The following is a 25,803-nucleotide window of genomic DNA, read 5'->3' as shown; positions in this document are numbered from 1 at the left end:
GGGCAAGGCTAGCCCGAGCTCCAGCCCGAGTTTTGGTGCTAACATCAGCTCGCTGACGTCACGACGATGTCGGCCCTGACGTTCAAATTTGAATGCGCCGCTACAGTCAGAGCCGGTCCATTGATTTTGGGGGCCCTGTGCAAATATGGATGTCGAGGCCCTACATATATACAAGTAGGAAAAAAAAATCCATATAGAAACAAAATTTTCTGACACGGGAGGAACACCTTCGGAAAGAGCTTCCCAGAATTTTTTTTTTAGTCACTCTTCCAAATCACAGAGCTAATAAATTGATTTCCAATTTCAATGCTCGGTGAATTCTCATGTGAATGAGGGAGGGAGAAAAGAACTGTGATTTTGGGGAAAGGGCTAAAGCTTGGGTTTTTACAATCCAAAATTTGATGGAAGAGGGTGGTACACTGGTACTGAAGAGAAAGGGATGATTTATTTTGACGGAGGAGAGAGAGAGACTCACTAAAAGAGAAAAGAATATTATAATGGTTTTGCAGCGCAAGAGTTGGGAAGAGGAAAACACAGGTTTCAAACCATAATAAATAAATAAAAAGAAGAGTTGCAGCGTGAGAGTTGGGAAGAGGAAAACGAATTAAATTAGGGTCTCTACTCTCTAAGTTGTGGAGGTTGTTGATAATTAATATTCAATTCAATTTTGGTTTTGGTTTTGGGGCCTTGCATGTGGCGTTGTGGGGTGATATTTAATATTTTATTTTTATTTTCATGTTTTAATTAATTGAATGCGTTGACTCGGAAAAATTTGGGGCCCTTAAATTTTGGGGGCCCTGTGCGGTCGCACACCTCGCACACCCCATGGGCCGCCTCTGGCTACAGTGCCGCCAACTGCTCTCTGCCACGTGTCGGGGTGGGGGGGTTGTTTTGGCCCAAAATGGTGTTTCCAGCAACAAAACAAGGCCCGGGCAGATGGTGGGGCCCAGCAACCTGGGCTGGCCCGAGGGCAAGGCTAGCCCGAGCTCCAGCCCGAGTTTTGGTGCTAACGTCAGCTCGCTGACGTCACGACGATGTCAGCCCTGGCGTTCAAATTTGAATGCGCCGCTACAGTGCCGCCAACTGCTCTCTGCCACGTGTCGCATTTTGGGCTCTTCAATCAGAATTTTTCCTCCAATCCAACGGTAGCCAATTTTTGTGCAATAAAAAAATGAAAAAAAATGAAAAATACCCAAAAATTCTGAAATTTTTTTCTATAAATACCTACCAAAACTCTTCACTTTCAACACCAAATCCTCATACATTTTCTTCTACTTCTACTATTATTCACTTTTTACTCAACATTTTATTCACTTCCAAATTGTATTTTTATTTATCATCTTATGGCTTCTTCTACCGACGGTATTGGGGCATGGAGCACCATGGAAGATGTTTTGTTGTGCGAGTGTTGGCTCCAAATTAGTCATTGTTCTGTCTCAGGTAATGAGATGAAATTCTGTCATATGTGGAAAAAAAAATTCATTAAGAATTTTGTAAAAGATCGAGTTCGACCCGTACGGAAATGGCATTATCTAGTAGGTGGAAAATTCTCAATAAAGAGTTGGGGAAATGGAGAGATGCCTTGGCAAAAGCGATGGACAACCATAGGAGCGGGAAAATCTTACCAATGAGGTAAAATATTTGTGATTTTCGTTTTATTAATTTTAATGTCCTAGTAATTTTTTTTAAGTTTCTTGCATTGCCAATATTTTTTTAAGTTTCTTGCATTTCCAATATTTTTTTATATATAGATTATGCAAGCACAAATGTGGTATGGTGCTACTGGGCAAGGCAAAAAAAGTTTCAACTATAACCAATGTTGGGAGGTGGTGAAGAATTGTCCGAGATTCCGAATTATTCCAACGGGTCCGACTGTGGTGTTGAACGAGACGCCACTCCATGATTAACCGGCATCGGATTCGCCTATAGATTCCCCGATGAGTCAAGACTCACCCATCCAAAGGGAGTCGAGGCCTATTGGGAGAAAGGCGGCAAAGGCGAAGAGAGAGAGTAATTCTACTACTAATACATCTAAATTTTTGGAGGAAATTGCAACGCAAAGCGCCATGAGACTTGAAATAGACAAGAAAACCCAAGAAGATGAGAGGGCATTTCAAGTGGAATATGCAAAAGAAGGGAGTATGTACGCAAACAAAACATTGAGAAGAAGGATCGGGAAACCATGGCCATGGATACAAGCCATATGTCCCCTGAAACAAAACAATTTTGGAAGCTAGAACGAAGGGATGTTATGAGACGAAGACTTTTTCATGACTATGGACCTAGCAACACGGATTGGTTAAATGATGAAAACCATTAAGTTAGGTTGCTTGCCTTTTATTTCATTGTATTTTAATGTTTTGTTTTCAAAAGTAGTTGTAATTCATGTATTTTATTTCATTAGTAGTATTGGTTTTATTTGAGTGAATAAAGAAAGCATTCAATAAAATACCTTTTTATTCAAGACATTCCATACATAAAAAACAAACCAAATCCAAAGCATTAAAAATAAACAAACCACAACCAAAGCATTAAAAAAACAAAGCATAACTAAAAATAAAACATAAACATAATAAATATAAATAAACTTCTTCACTTCACTTCATTCGCCGTCATTGCCTTTCACCGCCCATAAATGCTCCATCAAGTCAACTTGACGTCGTTCACGAATATAAGACGATTGCATCTCCGTATATCGATCAATCATACGGGCCATTACACGACCGTCCCTAAGCAACGGTTCATGCTGCACTAGTTCTCCATTTGGCTGTTGGTTTTAAAACATTTTTAAGAAGTTCATTTGAATATTAAACATACAATTAATCAAATTAATCGCAACGGAAGAATATGGTGGTTGTTTAAATTCAAAACAAAACTTCTTCCCAGTATCTTAAGCCATGAACATTGATATGATTTCATAAAATGAAAGTACAAGAGAAAGGGATAAGTTCTCATTACCCTTGAAGAGCTATAATATGAACCAAGTTGTGTTTTGGTCTTCTCTTAATGATTTCCCTTTGTTGATCTCCTCTTTGATCTTTCTCCTCCTTGTGAGCCACAAAAGGATATGGCCTCTAAGTCTCCACACCAATGGAACCTTGAGATGAGAAGAAGTATCTTGAGAATACAAGGATGCTAGTGCAAGATTCTCAAGATGGATTTCAATCTAAACCCCTTTTAAAGATGAAAGTGTTTCACTCTTGAAAACTATCATTTTTCTCTCTTTGATCTCCCAAACCTATTTGGTTGATGTTGGATTGTGTTTGTGTGTGAATGAGCTTATGGAAACAATTCCCATACACATTCACTCAAGCATTTTCGGCCAAACCCCATTGGGCTTCCAAAATTGGGCCTTATGACACTTAAACCATAATATTTAGTTGTCTTAAGCCCTTGGGCTTGATACCCAACCATTTGGGCTTCCCGTTAATTATTACCGAGACCCAAATATGTTTTTACACGTAGTAAATCATCCACATCAAATCAATCAAATTGATTTCCTCATTCTCATTTGTATTACTCAAAGTTAACCATTTAAGGTATGTGATCCATTAGGTTCTAATTAGCAAGGCAGTGGGAAAATATTAAAACTCTTTCTAACCGACTAGAATTAAAACCCTTTTTTAATTCTTCCTTTATTTGGATCGATCACAATCAATCCTAGGACTTCCACAAGCCAAGAGTGACATCTAGCAATATATCAAGGCTACCCAAGCTAACCAGAATAGATGAAGAACCTATTCAGTTGGAATTGCAATGCAATACGGTCCTTCTCTTATACAATATTTCAAATCATATTATTAGGGTATGGATTGATTATGTCAAACCCCTAATATGATTTATAACCTCATGTGATTCAAAAGAACATGATTAAGGACAACTTTCTAAATCAAGCTCAAAATACTTTGGCCAAAGATTTGCTGAATCACATCTTGAAACATTCTCATTCTTTTATCGAAAGTAGAGATTCCTTATTGTACATTCACATGCCCCTATGATGAATTAAGAGATCCCAACAACACTTAAGACAAATCTTTTACGGCTTGCCTTTAAGAGCTATCAAAAATCAATAACGCATCACAGGACAACCATGATGCCTCAGGTCTAAGGACTAATTTGCATTATTGCAACTATGAGTTCTCGTTTGACATATAGATAAATACTCCATACGAGAACTACGGTTGATCGCGTTCAGTGTACTCATTCACTAATGAGCACCCACATATTCGTATTAGTGTCAACTACACAAATGGTTTGAGACTAATGTTGTGTAGATACAGCTGCACCAAAATGGATTCAGTTGCATCCTCAACTTGTGATACTCGCAAGTGCACGAGCCGTTTGGTAGTATAGCGTATGTAAGTGCGAGGTCGATCCCACGAGGATTGGTGATTGAATGATCCAATTCATTTCTCCTACACAAAACAGAAATGAAAAAGAAAGGAAATAAATAAAACAAGGAAGAAAGAAAATAACTAACTCAAGTAGATAAGTTCCCAAGTTCAATTAGATTAACGGATTGATTCTAGCTAATGTATGATTAAGCCATGGTGTTTGGTCATAACCTTGTGTTCCTAATTCCCTAATTTGATCATTTGTTGTCTAACCTAAAATTAAGCATTAGGAACCCATTAAGCATAGAAGAACAATTTAAACAACCAAGCATGTATCTAATCCCTGTTGTCGAATGTCCATACATACTCTTCCTATTCATAGTTCAATTCGAATTAAAGCATGGTGTCTACTCTTAATTCAAACCAAGATAGCTAACATGCAAGCCTAAATGGTGATCAATCATTCAAACTAGCACATTAACTTATAAGCATAATGAATAAGAACAAAAATCAAAATTGAAACTTGGAAACTAATCAAACTTGAAACTAAAGAAAAGAATTTACATAACAATGAAAATTAAGTAGAACTTGGAAAAACTTAAGGAGAATTTCAACACAAAAGATTTCATTACAACAATTGAAAACTAGAAAGAGAAACTAAGAGAATTTGAGGGAGAGAAGGGAAGGGAGCTCTAGAGAAGTGTTTGAGAGCTCCCCCCCTTGGGGTGTGTTTACAAGCTTGGGAAACCTCACTATATATAGGCCTAAGAAAGCTGAAAATCTGAATTAAGTATGGCTAATGCATACAACACTTGTTTTATAAAATCTGAAATGGTTGATGCACTTCACTAATGCATACAACACTTCCATTATAAAATCTGAAATGGTTGATGCACTTCACTAATAAATCTCACCAGCAGCCCTAGCTCATCTTCATGTCACCATGACCAAGCTTCCAACCAGAAATAATAGCTCATCCTGAGGTCAGCATGACCAGCAACTTCAAGGGCTTACGAATTGGGCTTCCACTTAAGCAAATTAAGACTTTAAGCACTCAAACTTGAAGTTCAGAATGTCCTCTTTCCAGCCATATATCATTTGGGCCAATCCAAGGTCGGAGGAGGAAGTTAAGGCCAAAACAAATTGCTAACTCATTTTGCGCGCTGATAAAATCCATCCTGAGCATGGCTCTGTGTTTGCTAGGTAACAGACTCCATATTTATCCAATGGGGCTGAATTTTGGATATGTTATATTACACACCCATTGGAACAACTTTCATGAAGAATGTGGCCTCATCCGAGCTATGTAGGTTGCTGAAACAAAGCTTGCAATATGACCTACGGAACTGGACTGGCAGGGGGCTGTAGCCATAATGAATTTGTCTTTAAGCTCTTCATCAATTCATCCAAATTAGGCCTTAACATGCTTGAATTGCATGAATTATGTTCTCCAAAGCCATCATTGTTACCTAAAGCTCAATTAACTGAAAGATAAACACAAAAAGGATTAAAAGCACAAGTTTAACTCAAAAACATAACCAAATCATAAGCTAGAAGGGTAAGAAATAATATACAATTATGAACCGATCAAATACCCCCAAACCTAGATTTTGCTAGTCCTCGAGCAAAACAACACAAAACAAAGTTAAAAACAAAACTAGAAGTTAACTAAACCACTTTCGTAGGTAACTCGATTGCATTTAGCATATGCAACAAGCCTTTAAACCTCTAGGCATCCCTAGTAGGAGGAGTTGTGTCTCCTGAGGGTTTAACAGATACGATACCCACAAACGTTTTACTGACTCTATAAAACAAGGTAATTAGAAAACTTAAAAGATTGTTAGTCCTTAAGCAAAATAAAAAAACAAAAACAAAAAAAATAATTACATTAACAAAAAAAAACAAAAAAAAAAAACAAAACAAAACAAAACAAAAAAAAATTACAAAAATAAAAAGAACTCAAAACAATCTTTCCGAACATTTTCTGAAGAGAAATGACTCATGCACATGACTCAAAAGTTTTAACAATAAAAGCTCAATTTTAAACATTATTCACAAAGCGGCAAAGTTCAAAACATAATATGCTCAAAGTGTGGTAGTGTGATAGCCAAATGCAACAAATTCCCCAATCTTAGTTTTCACACAATTTCAAAAATCATACAAAGCACAAGTTCAACTTCAAATCTCACCAAAGTTGTCCTCTCACAAATGAATCACTCGGAAGAGGGCTATAATGCAACACTCAGTTATAAACATGAGATTAGAGTTAAACCATAAAGACTTAACTCGAAATAGAAAGATGAAGAACTTGCATTAATATGATCTCAAGAAGGATGCCAAACACTTAAAAGTAGAAAAATGAATGCAATTCAACCACATGACATTTAAGATCAATTTAGGTCTTTAACATAGGTTGTAATGGGGCCAAGGGTGTAAGGTGAGTAAGAAATGAAAGGTATGGATAAAACAAAGTCCAAGGAACTCAAAGCATAAAACAATTGTTTACAAGACTTCGAATCATCACAATGAGAATTTATTTTTCTTTTACATGATCAAAACTCCTTATACCTTCATTTACATTGATTCACTCCTTTCCTGAACAACCACCAATTTATTTTGAAGGCCCAAAAATGAAATTTCATTCAACCACCACTTAATCACAACTTTTCTCTTTTCTTTCACCAATTGTGTGATTTTTTTTTTTCTTCGAAATTCCCAAACTTAGTATGAAAAACACATCCCAATTAAAGCTCATGAGTTCTTTAGAAAGGTAAATATTTGTTTTTCAGGCTAAGGCGAGGAAATATAATTGGTTAAATGAAAGAAAAGGTTTACATGTAGGCTCAAAATGGTTAACAATGGAAAATCATGCTTAAGCATGCATAAGGTTAGCTTGAAAGGCACAAACGATCCAAAGAGGGCCTTAATATCACTTCTTAAATGTCGTGAAGTCAAATTGCATAAGAATGAATGACTTTTAAGTGTTCAACCAAATCAATAAATAATGAGATCAAACAACAACTTTGATGACAAGAAAATAAGAGTATGTATATAACACTCATGAATTGAAGTACAAGGCTCAAAAGCTCACTTTATATGGTTATATAAGTCTAATTTGTGCTTGATACAATTCTTTGGGTCATGCAAATCCTTTAATTGGAAAATTATGAAACAAATGGCAAGTGTAAAGAAGGTTTCAAACATATCATGCTAGAACAATGCCAAATTTTTTTTAATTTTTTAATAAAGAAAGAAAAAAAAACACTAAAATAAAATGAAATCCAATTTTTATTTAAGTCATGCAAACATTTATCACTATCTCATCATAAGTGTTCGGAAAGTGACTCAAAACAAAAACAAAACAAAACAATACTTAAAATAAAAACAAGCAAAAAAATAAATAATTTTTTTTTTTTCAATTATTTTTTTTTTTTAATTTTAAGAAAAACCAAATTTACTTGCTAAACTCCAATACCCCCAAACCTAGAAATGAGCATTGTCCTCAATGTTTAAAAATTAGCCACAAACAATGTCATAACAACAAATGAAAGGTATTAAAGCAAATAAAAAAAAAAATCACAAAATCACAAAAGAAAACAAAAACAAAATAATTATAAAATAAAAATTACAACACAAACAAACAAACAAAAAAAAACAAAAACAAAAAAAAAAAAAGAAACAGTAAACCCTAATCACACAATTCTGAAACCCAAAAAAAATTTTGAAGCCCAAAGCCCACAATTTCGAAACACAAACCACGGTGAATTTAACCCACTTTGAAACCCAAACTAAAGTGAAACCCGACCCACAATTTGTTTTCATTTCCGGCTTTTTATTATTATTTAGTTTTGTAAAAACAAACTATCGAACCGTGAATAGCAACACAAAGAGCGGGATTTTAACATGGGTCATGATGTCTCGGTTCAGTGTAAGGGACCAACAGACAGGGTGAGACACGTGTCGACACATAGAGGCGCCGCAGACTCCACAAGCAAAAATTACGGGCTCATGGAAAGGCGCGAAGACTTTACTGAACGCGTTCGTTCAGAAAAGACACGTCGTGATAAATGAGTTGGGTATGGTTGGAAGGCGAGAAGGTTGTGGGACTCAAGGAATGCTGGAGATTCAGAAAATGCTCAGATGCTGCAACGGCTAGGGTTTGTCAAAGACTAAGTCTATAAGAAAGGGTGAAAAAAAACGCAAACTCAGAAACACACAAAAGAGAAAAGAAAGAAAGAAGAAAAGAGAGTGAGAAATCAAATGGCCTCTAACTACCCATTTTCATTGGATCTCAACCTAGCTCCACCGACTCAGACACGAGGCCAAGCAGCGGCACCAGTATGGATGCCCTACTTTGCTTCCGCACGGGGGCCTGTGACAGTAACTGACTCAATACTCCTGGACAACGATGTTGCCATTGGAGTGGCTAGAAATTTAGTGACTCCTAAAGATATACGTGTTCTGGGGACAAGGGATGACAACCGGGTCGTGAGCGATGCCCTGGCACTGAGCGTGCAGAGTACGGCAACAGTCGCAAGTTTGGGTCATCGCCTACTTGCGAAGTCCCATGAGGTAGAGGTGCTAAAGGGTCAGTTGGCGGCGGAGCGAAGTATGGTTGAAGAGTGTCAGACTGCTATAAAAAGCTTGAAAAGGGAGAGGTCAAGGATAGTGGAGGTGAATCGACACCAGCTAGAAGTATTGCGGGACGAGAATAAAAACCTATCAAAAATGGTAGAGTTGTACTCTCGCGACATGCGAAAACAGCTGGAGGACCTAGACCGACCGGGTAAACGCAAACAAGCAGATCGCGAGAGTAGTTACGCTCAAGCTAAGATTGCGATCTTTGGGAGCTCAAGTGATGAGCCCCAAGAAGCTGTGCGTGAAGCCCCGGAAGAGGACAGCCAGAGGGCCAACCTCAAAGCTCCAATGGTCGAGACACCAAGCACCGAGAAGAAATGATTTCCTACTGCATTATTGTTGTTTTTATTTTATTTTGTTGTTTTTGTATTTTCGTTATTTTGTTTCGGAAATAAAAGAGTAAGGTTGCAGAAAGAAAAAGAAAAAGAAAAAGAAAACACACTTCCCAACTAAAATAAAAACAAAGACGACAAACGGAAAAGAAAACACATTTCCCTAACTAAAATAAGACAAAGATGATAGCCGAAAGGGAAAGGCAAAAACACAAAGCACTAGAAAATGAAAGTAACGGGCAAAAACATTAAACACCAGAAAACACGGAGGAAAAAAAAGAAAAGTAAAGTAAAGGTGCTCCCCCTTGAAGCGATTAGGTCGAGCATGCCCGGGAAATCCGAAATGGTGTTGGCTCTCTCTCATCAGCATATGTCTATTTAAACCACACCTCTGCAAGCGGATGATACCCAGCATTTCTTCCTGCAAACTCAAGGAAAAACATCAAAAAATTCAGAAGCAAAACAAATGGCATCCTCTTGCACTTACCTTGATGATCTCAACCTTGAGCTCTCACTTGCACCACCGAATGCCCAGACAAGGGCTCTTCCAAACACTGTCTTTCCAAACTCTTCATATCATCACGGCACGGCCTCAAACTTTGCTGAGGCAATACCGAACTTTTCTGAGGCACTGTCGAACAGAGCAGTGCTGCTAGGAGGCATGATTAGCAGCAAGCTCACTCCGACAGATCATCTGCATGTGGCACAGAGGTCTGATAAGGCAGCGGTAGAGGAGTCCCATAATTTAACTGTGCTCCACGCGGTCTCCGCTACCAATTTGGGCATGCGATTACTGGCGAGGACAAGGGAGTGTGCCGCGATGAGCGAGGAAATAGCTTCCTTGAAGGCTATGGTGGCGGACTTGCAGAAGCGGCTCTACTGTGCCAATCAGCACGTGGAAGCACTGCAGAGAAAAAATGAGGACCATGTGGAGCTGCTGCAGATTCTACAAGTGCGAGAAAATAGAGGCAAGCCATGATGATGATGGAGATGAAGAAGATGAAGAAGATGATGAAGAAGATGATGATGATGTTGTTTTTTATTTTTATTGTTTTTTTATTTTTATTTTTTATTTTGTTTTTTTTTGTTTTTTTGTTTTTTTTTTATGCAATGTTTGAAATAAAAATGTGTTTTAACACTCAGAAATAAACTAACTAACCATACCACGTAAATAAATAAATAAATAACATAACAACACAAAAACAGAAACAAAACAAAAACAAAGACTCAACAGAAAAGAAAACAAAGAAAATAAAAAAAACTTAATTTAAAAACACACAATATACAAGCAACTCACAGATGACCAGTTAAGGGCCTCAGAAAACACAGCCAGGGGATCCGGGAAGGTTGGAGGGGTCACAATGGTCCCGCTTAAAACCCAAACTTCTTAGACACCGAAGGTGTCGCCTAAAGAACTCCTAGACACTGTATTAACGGAAGTGCTCACTGGGGTTACCATAAGTCGGCTCATATGAAAAATCTTTTTTTAATTATTTAAAATTTTTAAGATAAGAAACAAAAACAAATTAAGATAAAATGAAACAACAAACCATAAACGAAAATGAACTAAGTACTGTAAACAAATTCAAACAAACAATATAAATTGTTGTACTAAAAGAAACAAACCAAGAAACCAAAGAAAAACAAAAAAAAAACCAAAAAAAAAAAAAAAAAACCAAAAAAAACAAACAGCACTTTCTATCACCCATTTATCACCATTTGGACAGATTCGTTTCTATGTTTTTCAGCTTCGACCTATGTTCAGTTTTTAGGCTATAACTTTCCAACCGTAAGTCCAAATTTTACGTTCTTTATATGGTTGGATTTAGCATAGAAAAACAAAGAACTCAACGCGGACCAAAAGGCAAAAACAACTACGAAAATAAACAGAATTCAAAGAAGAGAAAGGATTGAAATGCTCCCCCTTGAAGCGATTAGGTCGAGCGTGATGCATTTGGAGGTCGCGACTTCTCCCACTACTCCACACTTCCCATTCTTATGATTGAGGTAGCCATCTCTTTCCATTTATTATTGAGCTATAATAAATTGCTAAAACAAACATAGAAAACTTGAAATAGAATTAAAAGGATTAGGAAATAAAAACTAAAATGAAAAGGAAAATCAACACACATCCAATTCCATGTTTCAAAGCAACAAGCACCAATGGGTTGTGTAAGCTGGGACTTAAACCCAGTTCTCTTGCTTGTTGGGCAATTGTCCTTTTCTGTTGGACTACAAACACAACTGGTCCATTAACGTCATTAACTTTAAAACAAGAAATTGTCTAGAAAAACATGAAAATGAAAAATAAAAATAAAACAAGTAGGGAAAAGAAATAGAACCAAACTATGTTGCCAATCCCCGGCAACGGCGCCAAAAACTTGTTGTGTAGATACAGCTGCACCAAAATGGATTCAGTTGCATCCTCAACTTGTGATACTCGCAAGTGCACGAGCCGTTTGGTAGTATAGCGTATGTAAGTGCGAGGTCGATCCCACGAGGATTGGTGATTGAATGATCCAATTCATTTCTCCTACACAAAACAGAAATGAAAAAGAAAGGAAATAAATAAAACAAGGAAGAAAGAAAATAACTAACTCAAGTAGATAAGTTCCCAAGTTCAATTAGATTAACGGATTGATTCTAGCTAATGTATGATTAAGCCATGGTGTTTGGTCATAACCTTGTGTTCCTAATTCCCTAATTTGATCATTTGTTGTCTAACCTAAAATTAAGCATTAGGAACCCATTAAGCATAGAAGAACAATTTAAACAACCAAGCATGTATCTAATCCCTGTTGTCGAATGTCCATACATACTCTTCCTATTCATAGTTCAATTCGAATTAAAGCATGGTGTCTACTCTTAATTCAAACCAAGATAGCTAACATGCAAGCCTAAATGGTGATCAATCATTCAAACTAGCACATTAACTTATAAGCATAATGAATAAGAACAAAAATCAAAATTGAAACTTGGAAACTAATCAAACTTGAAACTAAAGAAAAGAATTTACATAACAATGAAAATTAAGTAGAACTTGGAAAAACTTAAGGAGAATTTCAACACAAAAGATTTCATTACAACAATTGAAAACTAGAAAGAGAAACTAAGAGAATTTGAGGGAGAGAAGGGAAGGGAGCTCTAGAGAAGTGTTTGAGAGCTCCCCCCCTTGGGGTATGTTTACAAGCTTGGGAAACCTCACTATATATAGGCCTAAGGAAGCTGAAAATCTGAATTAAGTATGGCTAATGCATACAACACTTGTTTTATAAAATCTGAAATGGTTGATGCACTTCACTAATGCATACAACACTTCCATTATAAAATCTGAAATGGTTGATGCACTTCACTAATAAATCTCACCAGCAGCCCTAGCTCATCTTCATGTCACCATGACCAAGCTTCCAACCAGAAATAATAGCTCATCCTGAGGTCAGCATGACCAGCAACTTCAAGGGCTTACGAATTGGGCTTCCCTTAAGCAAATTAAGACTTTAAGCACTCAAACTTGAAGTTCAGAATGTCCTCTTTCCAGCCATATATCATTTGGGCCAATCCAAGGTCGGAGGAGGAAGTTAAGGCCAAAACAAATTGCTAACTCATTTTGCGCGCTGATAAAATCCATCCTGAGCATGGCTCTGTGTTTGCTAGGTAACAGACTCCATATTTATCCAATGGGGCTGAATTTTGGATATGTTATATTACACACCCATTGGAACAACTTTCATGAAGAATGTGGCCTCATCCGAGCTATGTAGGTTGCTGAAACAAAGCTTGCAATATGACCTACGGAACTGGACTGGCAGGGGGCTGTAGCCATAATGAATTTGTCTTTAAGCTCTTCATCAATTCATCCAAATTAGGCCTTAACATGCTTGAATTGCATGAATTATGTTCTCCAAAGCCATCATTGTTACCTAAAGCTCAATTAACTGAAAGATAAACACAAAAAGGATTAAAAGCACAAGTTTAACTCAAAAACATAACCAAATCATAAGCTAGAAGGGTAAGAAATAATATACAATTATGAACCGATCAACTAACCATCCTCCCAATTGAGCATACATAATATGTGCTAATCTTGACGGTTTATCAATGCCCATTTGATAACATATGATTAGGAACATTTTGGGATTCTACAGTTAGAGATTAAAGGTCTCCCGAATCTAATCTTCTTTAGATTACTTTATCTCTTATTTAGTATACCCTGGACATTTGTTTCTTTACACGAGGTAAAAGATAACAAAATAAATTTGCCCTTTATATATCATAGACGAAATGTATTCTAAGGAGATTACATCAAATGTATTGTCTCTTAGGGCACATTTCTAATATTGGCCCCATGGGTTTTTCATAAATTCTTGTCAAGATCGTGCTCATTGGATCCGGTTCATACACGTCTGAAGATTCGTAATCATACTCATCCTCCACAATCATGTTATGGAGGATGATGCATGTCATCATTATGCCCCTCAGCACCTCCTCATCAAACAAACATGTTGCACCCCTAATAATAGCCCACCGGGCTTGGAGGATACCAAAGCACCACTCCACATCTTTTCTGTAACCCTCTTGATAGGTAGCAAATGTGGTCCACTTCGGGTAGATGTCGTCAGCTAGATAATACCCATTCTAGTAGACGGTAGTGTTGATTTCATATATGACATTCGGGGCTTCACCCCTCAAAACATCGTTGAACACCGAGGATTGACCCAAGACATTCAAGTCGTTTTGAGATTCGGCAACTCCGAAGAAAGCATGCCAAACCCATGTATCAAATCCAGCAACGGCTTCAAGGATGATACTTTTTTGCCCTTTCCGATTCTCATAATCTCCTTGCCAAGCAGCTGGGCAATTCTTCCACTACTAGTGCATGCAGTCGATGCTACCAACCATTCCTGGAAATCCTCGAGCTTCTGCTTTTTGTAGAAGCCGTTGCAGGTTCCCTAGGCGTAGGTCTGCGCAAGTAGTCCCTGGTGTATAGAGTTTCGACTGCATCACAAAATCTCACCAAGCTCTCCAAAGTAGTGGACTTCCCCATCCGGGCAATCTCATCCACCTAATCAGCAGATGACCCATACGCCAACATTCGTATAACGGCTGTGAACTTTTGCTCGGGAAGAAGTCCCAAATTTCCAGCACAATTTTTCTTTTAAACAAAGTATTCATCATAATTGCATATATCATGCATGACTTTATTGAATAAATGGGGTTGGATTATACATCGCGCTCGAAAATGAACATCAGAGTATAGAGAAGTTGGGATAAAATAATCTTCCAGAAGATTCTTACCCCGAGAATGTCTATGTCTGTCAACATTCGGGCCACGGCTTTCTCATGAACCACGGTGGCTCTGGTTTTCTTCATCAAGCAAAGCCACTACTGTGACAATTTGCTGATCTAGTTCTCTCTGCGCCCTTTTGCCTGCAGCTCGTCTACGTCTTCTTTCTCTAGTTTCTCGCTCTTACCTCTCCAAGATCTCGTTCATGTCTGCCATTGAGAATGTAGTATGAATTCTAAAATCTGAGAAATGAAAATATAGAGAAGATCTGTTGTGAGAGGTATGAGTTGAGCCTCTAGTTTTATAGAAAAATTTAGGCCGATAGAGATGACACGTAGCGCAATTTTAGAGGGTGAAAATCTTATCTGAAATTTGAAATTCAAATGAAATTTATCTGAAATTCGAAATTTGAATTTTATTTGAATTTTGAAATTTGAAATTTATCTTAATTTTGAATTTTGAAATCTTATCCGAAAATTTTATCCGATTATGAGATATGAATTTTATAATAAATATTGACAAGTATGAACCCAAATATCTTATCCGAAAATATTGTCCAAATTAATTGTTTAGGTAAAAAAATTTGTGAAAAAAAAAAAAAAAAGAATAGTATTTGCCCTTTGCCATGACAACTGCTGAAAACACAATGCTTTTTACAAGGACAGCCACTATTCACATGAATACTAGCTATCCTAGTCCCCCCTTACCATGACAAGGGTTTCACTGCTAAAAGTGCTCTTAGAATGGACTATCGATGGAATCAAAAAATATAGTGCACACAACAATTTTCCTTCGCAACAATACAATAGTGACATCATAAGTCATTTTCTTTTTTTAATTTCTTCAACTAACCCTTCTCTTTTTTCTTTTTTCTTGTTTTTTAGAGTCGCTGGTTTTGGACAAAAACAACGTGCTGCTGAGTCTGCTGAGCGCTGACCCACAATATTAAATTAAAGTCCCAACAAATTTCTTTTTGCTAATAAAATAAAAGAAATCCCACCGAGGGCCAAATACCAATTGCCCCTAACTTTACTCCCACGTACGTCCAATTAGAATTTGATTTCTTTGTCCCCGAATTTGACGTTGTTTGATTTTAATCTGAATTTATTTGTAACCCAAAATCGGCGCAAGGGGTTTTTCCCGGGAACCTTCTCTCCTCTGTCTCCATCTGAATTCTTGTTGACTGACGTTGAGGCAAGCCCCGCCCCGCGCTCGTTTCCTTTTTGGGGCTCTTTTGTTCTGTCGGTAAGTTTGATTTGCATTTCCTTTGTCTGATTGTTAATTTTGGATTTATTTTTTTTTCAGTGATTGATCCTCAATTCTAATTAGGGTTTGCAATGTTCATCGTTTCCTTGATTGATTGATTGCTATGATTTCGTCGGTAAAGATAAGAAATTTGATGAAATTTCCGTAAAGGGTATTGGTTGATCAATCTCTTTCCAAATAAAAGAATTGAATTGTTAATTCTTCTTTAGGGCATAGGCATAAGGATGCTTGAATAGTTGATTTTACTTTAATCAGTTCTGTAGTTTCAAAATTCTATTACCATTTGGATTTTGCAAAGCACATTGTTTGTGAAGGTGGGATATATTTATATGAGCTTGTGATGATCCCCAAAGTCACCATCCTCCTATGTTGAGGCCTTGAGATTTTCGGGTTTTAATCTTATTCTTATCGGTGAATATTTGTCTTTTGTGCTTCCTTTAGTCCTATAATTAATCAGTAATTTACTTATTTTAGCAGTTTTTAATTTTGTACTTTTTTTTTTTTGGCTTTAACCTTACAGTTTTACAACATAATTTAAATAAAAAGGTGTGGGTGGTGTGTGACTGAGGAATTTTTGGTGATAAATTTTAAAAGCTCTTTTGCAATGAGCAGGTTGACCACACGGCTCACATCATACAAGGAGTGGTGGCTTTTTGTGGAGGAGTGGTATCTGATGGTTCAATAGAGCCCAGTGCATCCAAGAGAAGAATATAGTGGGCGTCTCTCAAGATCCCGAAATTGATGTTATGATCTTTTTGTGAAATCTGTGTCAGTGTGAAAATGCAGTTCACATTTGGGAAGGTTCTATTATTTTCACTCTTCTCCATAGTTCTCTTTGGGTATGCTACAGCTGAGTTTGAGAATGAAGTTTCGCGAAAGCTGATATCTGCTCCACACAAAAATGTGAGAAGCAATGTTATTGATGGCGCTGGTATAGAGAATTCCTTAAGTTTTGAGGATTCAAATAATGGACTGGGTGAGTTGAAAAGCGTGAACAGCAAGGTCTCAGTCTCAACTGTTGCATTATTCACGTTGGCAATGGCTGCTGCCACTGGTTTAGGTGCAGTCCCATTCTTCTTTGTGGAGCTTGATCCACAATGGGCAGGATTATGCAATGGAATGGCTGCTGGTGTAATGTTGGCTGCAAGCTTTGATCTTGTACAGGAAGGGCAAGGTCATGGTGCTGGGAATTGGGTTGTCATTGGGCTTTTAGCTGGCGGCCTTTTTATTTTACTGTGCAAGAAGGTAGTGAATTGCTCCCTCATTTTCCTCTGTCTTACTGTGTCTTTGCTATTTTTGTAAATTTTGTTGCATTTTCCCTTTAGTAAATTTGGTTCCTGCTTCATAGAATTCACATTTCCGTTGCATTTTGCAGAGAGATTTAACAAATATTTCCCTTGTAATATCTCGTTCAAATGTCTGCTTGTGTGCAGTTATGGGTTTTTCTTCTATACAATTCTAGGATGTATCAAGCTCTCATTATTCCTTGCATAATTTTAGTACATCTGTTTTCAGTTTCTTGAACAATATGGAGAAGTTAGCATGTTAGACATTAAAGGTGCTGATGCAACTAAAGTCGTTCTTGTGATTGGGATAATGACTCTTCATTCATTTGGGGAGGGCTCTGGTGTTGGGGTTTCGTTTGCTGGCTCAAAGGGTTTCTCTCAGGGCCTTTTGGTAACTTTGGCTATTGCTGTGCACAACATACCAGAAGGATTAGCTGTGAGTATGGTGCTTGCATCCAGGGGTGTTTCTCCACAGAATGCCATGTTATGGAGCGTGATTACCTCATTACCACAGGTAATTTGTTAGTTTTCAAAATTCATGGGGTTTGAGAATAGATAACCAGCTCTAGTGGATTTGCATTCTGATTCTGTTACTCTTTTTACCTTAGACAAACAAATAGGATGGTAATCCGTTCAATCTGGTTCAACTTCAAGTGCATGTTTGTGGTATGACTGAAATGTCTTGATTTATAATTACATTCACTTAAAGAAATAAAAAGGTGGAAGAAAGTGGAATTATGAGTTACTTGTGCTTACAGTTGGATATTGCTCACTATTTTTAATCAATATGGGTCTTTTTTGGTTCATTGGAGGGCCATTGGGTCTATGGGCCACACAACTGGAGGTGGCCCTCTCATCCCATAAACTGCCTTATCGTTGGTGAAGCAGGATTCGATTGCATAACCAAACCAAAGGACTTTACGAAGCTAGCTGAAACCTTGAAAATAAGCTTGTTTAACTAAATGGCCTCCTATGTATATTGTTGTTGCAGCCCATTGTAGCTGTTCCTTCATTCATATGCGCTGATGCGTTTAGCAAGTTTCTTCCTTTCTGTACGGGCTTTGCTGCTGGATGCATGATCTGGATGGTTGTTGCAGAGGTGCTTCCTGATGCATTCAAGGTAACATTCCTCATGAGACTTCTCCATGTTGGTTGTTTCTTCAAGTGCTTATGTCCTTTGCAGTAGGCTTTTATAACTTATTAAAGTAGATTATCAAAATGTTCGCAAGATTCTATATTAATCTCCAACACATTTTTTTCTTTTGGGATTTGGTTGTAGGAAGCCTCTCCATCGCAGGTTGCATCAGCAGCTACTCTCTCTGTAGCATTTATGGAAGCTCTTAGCACCCTTTTTCAGAATTTCACCCATGATTACAAGTGAGTTCATTTTAATGTTGAGGAGAATTCTGTCACTTTGCTTTTGTGTTCCCCTTTTACATGTTCTTTTGATACTTTTCACTCGCCTTTTGGAGTACTCTTATTTTTTACATGTGCTGTTTTGCAGCTCAGAGGATGCTTCTGGCTTCTTTGTTTCATTACTATTTGGTCTTGGACCGTTGCTCGGTGGCAGTGTTCTTGTTGCATTTGCATTGGCTTTCCATCTCCAGCATGCTCTTCTCATGGGTGCAGCATCTGGCATTGCCTTTGTCCTTGGTGCCTGGAGACCATTGCAGCTACTTTTGTCGTTAAAGATGGGATTTTTATCTATTATGTTTCTGCTTGCAATGGGAGCTGCGTCTGTCCATATTTTGAGCTCCAGTATTTTGAAGATTGCAGGTCGCAAAAGAACTTCAGTGCATAACTTACCCGCAGTAAATGGTTTTCCAGTGAGCGTTCACACCCTCCAATCATTCTTGGCATGTGGAGCAGTTGCCCTTCATGCTTTGGCTGAAGGGCTTGCACTAGGTGTTGCTGCACCAAAAGCTTATGGACTTGGTCGACACATGGTCCTTCCTGTCTCTCTACATGGACTCCCTCGGGGTGCAGCTGTGGCTAGCTGCATCTTTGGTGCTACAGACAACTGGCAAGCGGCCCTTGCGGCGGCTGCTTTAATTGGATTCATGGGTCCAATATCTGCAATCGGAGCAATACTCGCAGGTATTGACTATAGCGGTTTAGACCATGTGATGGTTTATGCATGTGGGGGGCTACTCCCAAGTTTTGGAAATGTAGTAAAGAGAGCAGTTAGGTTGGATATGCGTAAAAGTAGTTGCGGGATTTTGATGGGTGTGGGGTTTGCAACTCTGTGTTTGACTTGCACTAAGTTGGTCTGCTTGCACACACCTTATTGCAATTCTGCTCCAGAGGCTGTCAGATGAGATATGGTACTCCTGCGGCTCATGCAATGTAATAGCTTAGGTGCTGAGCGTGTATAGTAATGAAAGGTTAAGCACATTCATGCTCTGGCATATAAGTTTGGCATCTCTGCTTGGGAAAGGAAGGAAACCCTTGAGGAATTGTAGAGGAGATGCTGCAAGGACTGAGGATTGGGTGACATCAGAGGAAGCTGCTTTCGGTTCAGAGGAGGATGCATCAACCTTTGCGTGGATAGCAGAGCTTGTCTCTTGTACAGACGTTAGAAAATTATGTTATGCTCATTTATGCTTACAGAGAAGAAATGGGGAATTGGGTTTATCCCTTTGACACTAAAATTTTATCTTTAAGCAGTTTTGATTCAGACAGATTTTACATTGAAGCAGTAGAATTCTGATGCATTGTTTCATTTGGCAGTGAACTTTAATACCAGTCTTGATTCAGACAGAATGTTCTTTTGTTGGGTTTGAAACGCAAGGCGGCCAAGCCTGGAATATCGAACATTGCTCCTAAGTTACTTACAAATCTTCTGATTGTTGTAAAGTCAAGAATGTGGAGCCCAAAATGATAGGGTCCACTACTTAATTGATTGAAGAAAATTCTGAAGATACACTGCACATCCACGGGGAGCCAAGAGACCTTCACGAGTCTTCTATTTACCGAATAGTTAGCCAAAGCTTTGCATATAAAACTATGGCTTCATTCTCGTTTGTATTGTGAGAGAGATACAGAGAAAGACTCAATGAAAATATCAGAAGAATATTTCTATCACTATTTGAATTCTCTAAATTCTCTCCTCAATCTCTTTAGTTTTATAACACGTTATCAGCACGAATATCTCTAAAATACCAGCTGGGATATTCGATCAAAACACTCTGCTTCATTGTTTTTCTTTCTTGGGTTTGATTGAGTTGCTCATGCTCTTTCTGTGTATATCAATACAGCTTCTGTGAAGCTTTGTTCTCACTGTCTCAGCCCTTTTACTCTCTATCTCTCCCTCTGTGTGTCACTCTTCATAGCTTCACAAAGAGCTGTCTGTGTCACCTTGAAACAGAGGCAGTCCATGGTGTGAGGACCTGATCCTCCGTGGCACAATCCTCACCGTACACTTCCTCAACACCTCCACCAAACCCTGCCTTGCTTTCAGTATCAGCCACTGAGTGGCCACCGTTCTGCTGCTCTAATTGTGCTTGCTCAAAGGATCACCAAAGTAGCAAAGGTTTGCCAGGGACTTCATGAACAAGAAAGAAAGCAGAGGAAGAAGAAGAAGCAAATCTTCAAACCTTCCAAGGAGAACAGCAAACCCACCGAAAGAATAATCAATAAGCTCTCTGCCCCTTATACTCTCTATTATTTTATTATTAATCCTATAATCATATTGATTATAAAGTAAGTAAAGGTATGCAGGAGAAGCTTGTGCAGGTTCATGTTCATCTACTTTATTTATGAAATTATCAATTAAGGGAGCAGACAAACGGAAGGCAGACTAGCACTATATATTAATATAATAATATTATATCGTTTCCTATTTCCTCTAGTTTTGAGAGGAATTCCATCGAAAGGATGAGCTTTCCTTTATCTTTTCAATTATCTTATTATTATTCTATACTACTTAATATTGACATTAGTGCATGTGTGTGCTGGTGGCAGGTGGAAAGTTGAAAAAGACAAGCGTGATATTCATCATGCACTAGTTCCTTTACCTGCATGATTACATATATAAGGCCCATGTAAAATTTCATGGGCTATGAGAACATACTGATTTATTATATCCATACATATATACATAGTAATTCTATGGACGGTTACACTTTGCGGTGGTTTTTAACCCCGCATTTAATTTATTTACTGTATGGTGTAGGTTTATTACCCATACAACAGTATTTATTTAAAAGTGTGGCGCGGGTTTATCGTCCACACAACTGCCTTTACTTTTATTTAAATGTATGGAGCAGAATTAGTGCCCATACCAGCACGTTTACTTTACCGCACATTTACTTTATTATTTAAAGTATGGTGCGGGATTAACGTCCATACATGAGGCAATTTCATTTATGAATTTTACTTTACCGCACATTTACATATATTTAAAGTATGGTGCGGGTTTATCGTCCATACCAGCAATTTATTTACAAGCAATTTATTTTATGAATTAATTGTGCGGTATGATGAGTTTTTACAGAATACAGAGATCAGGACCAGAAGTTCCTTGATCCTCATCATACAACTACATCAGGACTTGAAAGATCCTTGATGATGATAATGATATGAGAGCTGGCAGTCTCTCCGGTACTGTATTTGTAAATAAGAGATCGGATCCTTGATCCTTGATCCTTGACATGTAAATAAGGACTTGGAGTTCCTTGATAATGTAACAGTACCGTATTGGTTAATAGTGCCGTACACATGAATAGTAATTGTACTGGCAAATGTACTGTACGCATGAATAGATACGTATTCATGACCTGATGAATAGTACCATATACATGAATAGTGACGTATGCATAAATATTAACCATTTGGGGTAAACCGTCACTATATACAAAAGGGGACCTACAGTTCCTTAAACTCATGGATGAGTAATTAAATGAGATGCCAGGAGATCCTCAAAACATGGACAATTATGTAAAAGACTAAAGTCCTGAAATATGTACAGGAATTTATTAAAATGTCCATACCATGAGAATATGTGATTTTGGCCTGAAGTTCAAATCTGGCAATATTGAGAACCTGAAGTTCCAACAATTAAATGGACAATCCTTGAGGTATTATTGCGAATTGTGGAACACCACATATTTCTTTGGGCATAAGAAAATGATGAATTTGATAAAGTTCGATTCTGTTACAATCGACACCTCAAGAAAGAAATATATTTTGTGAATTCCGGTTGTTAAGAATACACCGTGAAATGGATAATATCAGGATAAACCTCAAAGAATGAATTGAGGCTCCCCACATATTTTGTTATATTATATGATCTCGGTCGGAAACCCATGGATCCAAATATATGAGAGATCCCGAACTTGAAGTTTTGGGTATATAGTAGTTAATGCTCCTCACTACTATATTGCAATATTATCATGGCTTTTACTCAATTCATATTTCATGCCCATTTGAAAAAGGCAAATAAATTTTGAAGTCGTGTTTAGCCCTGGGCAGAAGTTCCGGACTCACATGCATAGAAATATGTAATTTGAGAGATTTGTTGTGGTTATTTGAACCTATAAGGCACAAGGTTCCAAACCGTCATTTTGAAAAGACGTAAAAACCACAAGGTGCAAGTTTAAAATTTTGCCCAATTATTATAACAGAAAAGGAGCATACAACAGATAGATTTTCTTCACCTGCAAGAAAGGAGCAGGCTCTGTAAAATCTATAAAATTCCATTATGTTCTGGAAGCCTCTGCAGGAAGAGGACGACGCCTCTTAAGCTTAGCCATGAGCCACTCGTGTTCTTCCAGAATCTTTTCATTGGAAATCTGCAGCATGTCAAGCCTTGTCTGCGTATCAGTGGAGTATGAACTCACTAGTTTCAACAAGGCATTATTCTCCTCTTTAAGTTTCTCAACCTCCTGTTGAGACTCATGAAGCTTTCTCTGAAGAGAAGAATTTTCAGTGTTCAACTCCTGAATCTCGTTTGCTCTAGCACGCAAACGATTAGCCATGTTAGAAACAGAAGCAGCACTCTGAATGCTAAAAGCCAATGAGTCATCAATGGCCTCTTCTTCAGACCTCCAGGTTAACAACATGTCATCCATAGGAATAAGGAAATTCCTAGCTACTGTGACACCAGTAGCATCATTCATCATCACAGAATCATCAACTGTGAGATGACGATTTTGGGATACAAAGGATGGGTGCCAAACTTTGGCATCGCGGGTTGTTGTGGGAGCATCATTTAAATTGAAATGATTTGGGCGGGAAGAAGTGGAAGCCATTTTTAGAAGGTTTTTGAGGAAAGCTTTAGAAAAACTGGACTTTCAGAGAATGAAAAGGAATTGAGTTGAAACACAGTTGCTCCAATCAAATCTTGCAGATGCAATATCTATAGGTGGAAATGTGGCACCGTATCCAGGATCCCAATATTTCCCCGGATCCCCATATTCCTTTTCTTTTCCCAGGTTCCAAAAACTTCACGTGGTCTCCAGTAATGTTTGTCGGCACTTTCGGCGTTTCCTGGATTATTTTCATCAAAGCCGATCCTGCTTTGCGGATTTCACGGAGTTACTTTTTCAAAAGCTCCCCGAGAATCTCGCAAATCTCTACGGTTAATTTAAAATTCACCGGATTTACTTATTCCTCTTATTTGTGTATAAATATGTTACTAACGAAATTTTCTTTGCAGAACACACTTAGTTTCCTCCAAATTTTCTTCATATCCAATGATGCAATATCTACTTGTTTTTCATATTAGTGAGCCCTCGATGTGCTTGAGAAGCGAGACTATCTCTGATCATCAATTCAGGAAGTGAGACTATCCCTGATCACATTTCAGCAATGTCAGGGAACTGTAAAGGCGACCACATGCTCCAATCTCCTGAAGTTCCTCTAAATCAGGAGAAATGAGAGTTTGTTGTCTGTGCTCATCAGCTTCCTCACCTGATTGCTTACCTTATCCTGCAATTAATATCATAATTTTTGCATTTTTTCTCTTTTTATAACTCTCTGTTCATAAAGGATTTTATTTTGTTTAGAACGAACATCCGAAGAGAGAATCCATGGAATAATCCTAACTCTGAGGGTTATTTGTTTTGAACAGAGAGAAGAATTGTGACTTTTGATCTTGCAGGATATAAGTAGATCATCAAGTGTCACATCATATTTGCAGGGCCGATACGAGCTTGAATGATACTTGAGAAAAGTTTCTCCCACCTAAGGATGTAAGAAATACTTGTGTTATTTCATGCTTATACTATTATTTTGATATTTTGTACTACATCCTTAAAGGTAACCAAATGAGGAGAAAAGGCCGTTCCGGGATAACGCCGTGCAAATGGCTATTCCAGAAGAGTGGCTTGTATCGTTCTAATATGTATCCATGAATTATTAATGCAAATTTCACAGATTGCAAGTTGGATACATTGACAATACACTGCACAGATTAAAGTCCCATAAGAATAGAATATGGGTATAGCAGTGATCAATATGATGCACGCCTGTTGCGTAGCAAATGATATGGATTGAAGTCCCTAAAGGACAATCCTTTAACATGTCAATGGTAATACAGTGCACGCTTGATGCGTAGCAAATTATATGGTTTCAAGTTCCAGAAGGACAATTAATTGACATGTATGTATTAATCTGTGGCATGCCTGTAGCATGACAGATATATGGGTTCTAAATGTTCCAACTCCTTAAATGGAGATTATCCACACCCTACTGTAAACTAACGCTCCACTGGAGGTTATGATCCACATTCTCACATAATTCATTCTATAAGATATGTCTGTCTGGAAAGAGACAGTAAAAGCCCCTTGAAGTGGCTTGGGTACCCAAAAGCAAAGAAATGCTTATAATTGATGCATGCGCATGCACATGAGAATGGTGGGATCATGAATTGATGAATGAAAATTTTGATTTTGGAGTAGCTACTCAAATCATCAATGGGCTGTGTTGATTGGAACCACGTTCTATTATTAAATGTCGACAATATCATTGGCCAAAATGGAAAGAGGCAATTCCATTACAGATGAGAATGAACGTGAAAGAACAAACCCATAGTACGAACCCCAAAAGATGTTATACTGAACGATATACTTGGGTGTTCATAATAAATGGGAATATACCCATTTTGTATGACACAATGTTTCTGGCAGAAACAAGGAATGTTGGGTTTCTCCATATTTACAGATGCAATTGTGCTTTCCTATTGCACATCTATTGAGACCAACATATTATCTTTAAGGGTTATTAAATGAACGTAGCATATCGCCAGACGCGATTCCCTAAAGATGTATCAGCAAAACAAATAGCTGGATATAAAGCTATATAATGTGTCATGAAGTATAATCTCTTAAATCCATGAAGGATTGAAATTGCATGAAGCAAGTCCTTGAAGGACGTGTGCCTGAAGAACAAATTTTGTACTCAATACTAATATGTATAAATTGCCTCAGTGAGTACACTAATTACGATATGGTTGCAACCCATTACAGCTCTTAAAGAGTTGATAATTGATCAAAACTCATGAAGAGTTAATACTTGGTTAAAACTCCTGAAAAGTTCAAGTAACATTTGTCTCGGCTTGAAGATCGAGCATTATGCCAACGAGATTTTTGCTTATACTGAAGAAAGTATTGAAACATTTTATGTGGATTATCCGTTGGGCACTTAAATGATTTTCCGGAAAT

At 37.8% G+C, this 25,803-nt stretch overlaps 1 protein-coding gene across 1 annotated transcript; it reads left to right on the top strand.

Annotated features, from left to right (window-relative positions):
* Positions 1-15,564: 15,564 nt before the first annotated feature.
* LOC110771960 (ZIP metal ion transporter family) lies at positions 15,565-20,224 on the top strand. The gene is made up of 6 exons (XM_021976314.2): positions 15,565-15,833; positions 16,467-17,099; positions 17,370-17,654; positions 18,132-18,260; positions 18,420-18,517; positions 18,645-20,224. The coding sequence occupies exons 2-6, from the start codon at positions 16,635-16,637 to the stop codon at positions 19,456-19,458; spliced, it is 1,791 nt and encodes a 596-aa protein (XP_021832006.2). The 5' UTR covers positions 15,565-15,833; positions 16,467-16,634; the 3' UTR covers positions 19,459-20,224.
* Positions 20,225-25,803: the final 5,579 nt, after the last annotated feature.

The sequence above is a fragment of the Prunus avium genome, chromosome 6, assembly GCF_965620075.1.
Source record: "Prunus avium chromosome 6, drPruAviu1.hap1.1, whole genome shotgun sequence".
NCBI lineage: Eukaryota > Viridiplantae > Streptophyta > Magnoliopsida > Rosales > Rosaceae > Prunus > Prunus avium.
The sequence above is the reverse complement of the archived record's forward strand: the minus strand, read 5'-3'. Positions and strand labels throughout refer to the sequence as shown.

Excerpts from the sequence above, each read along its gene's own strand:
- LOC110771960 (XM_021976314.2), top strand. The coding sequence starts at position 16,635 with ATGCAGTTCACATTTGGGAAGGTTCTATTATTTTCACTCTTCTCCATA. Across the intron at positions 17,655-18,131 it reads TGATTACCTCATTACCACAG|CCCATTGTAGCTGTTCCTTC; the intron begins GTAATTTGTTAG and ends TTGTTGTTGCAG. Across the intron at positions 18,261-18,419 it reads TGCTTCCTGATGCATTCAAG|GAAGCCTCTCCATCGCAGGT; the intron begins GTAACATTCCTC and ends ATTTGGTTGTAG.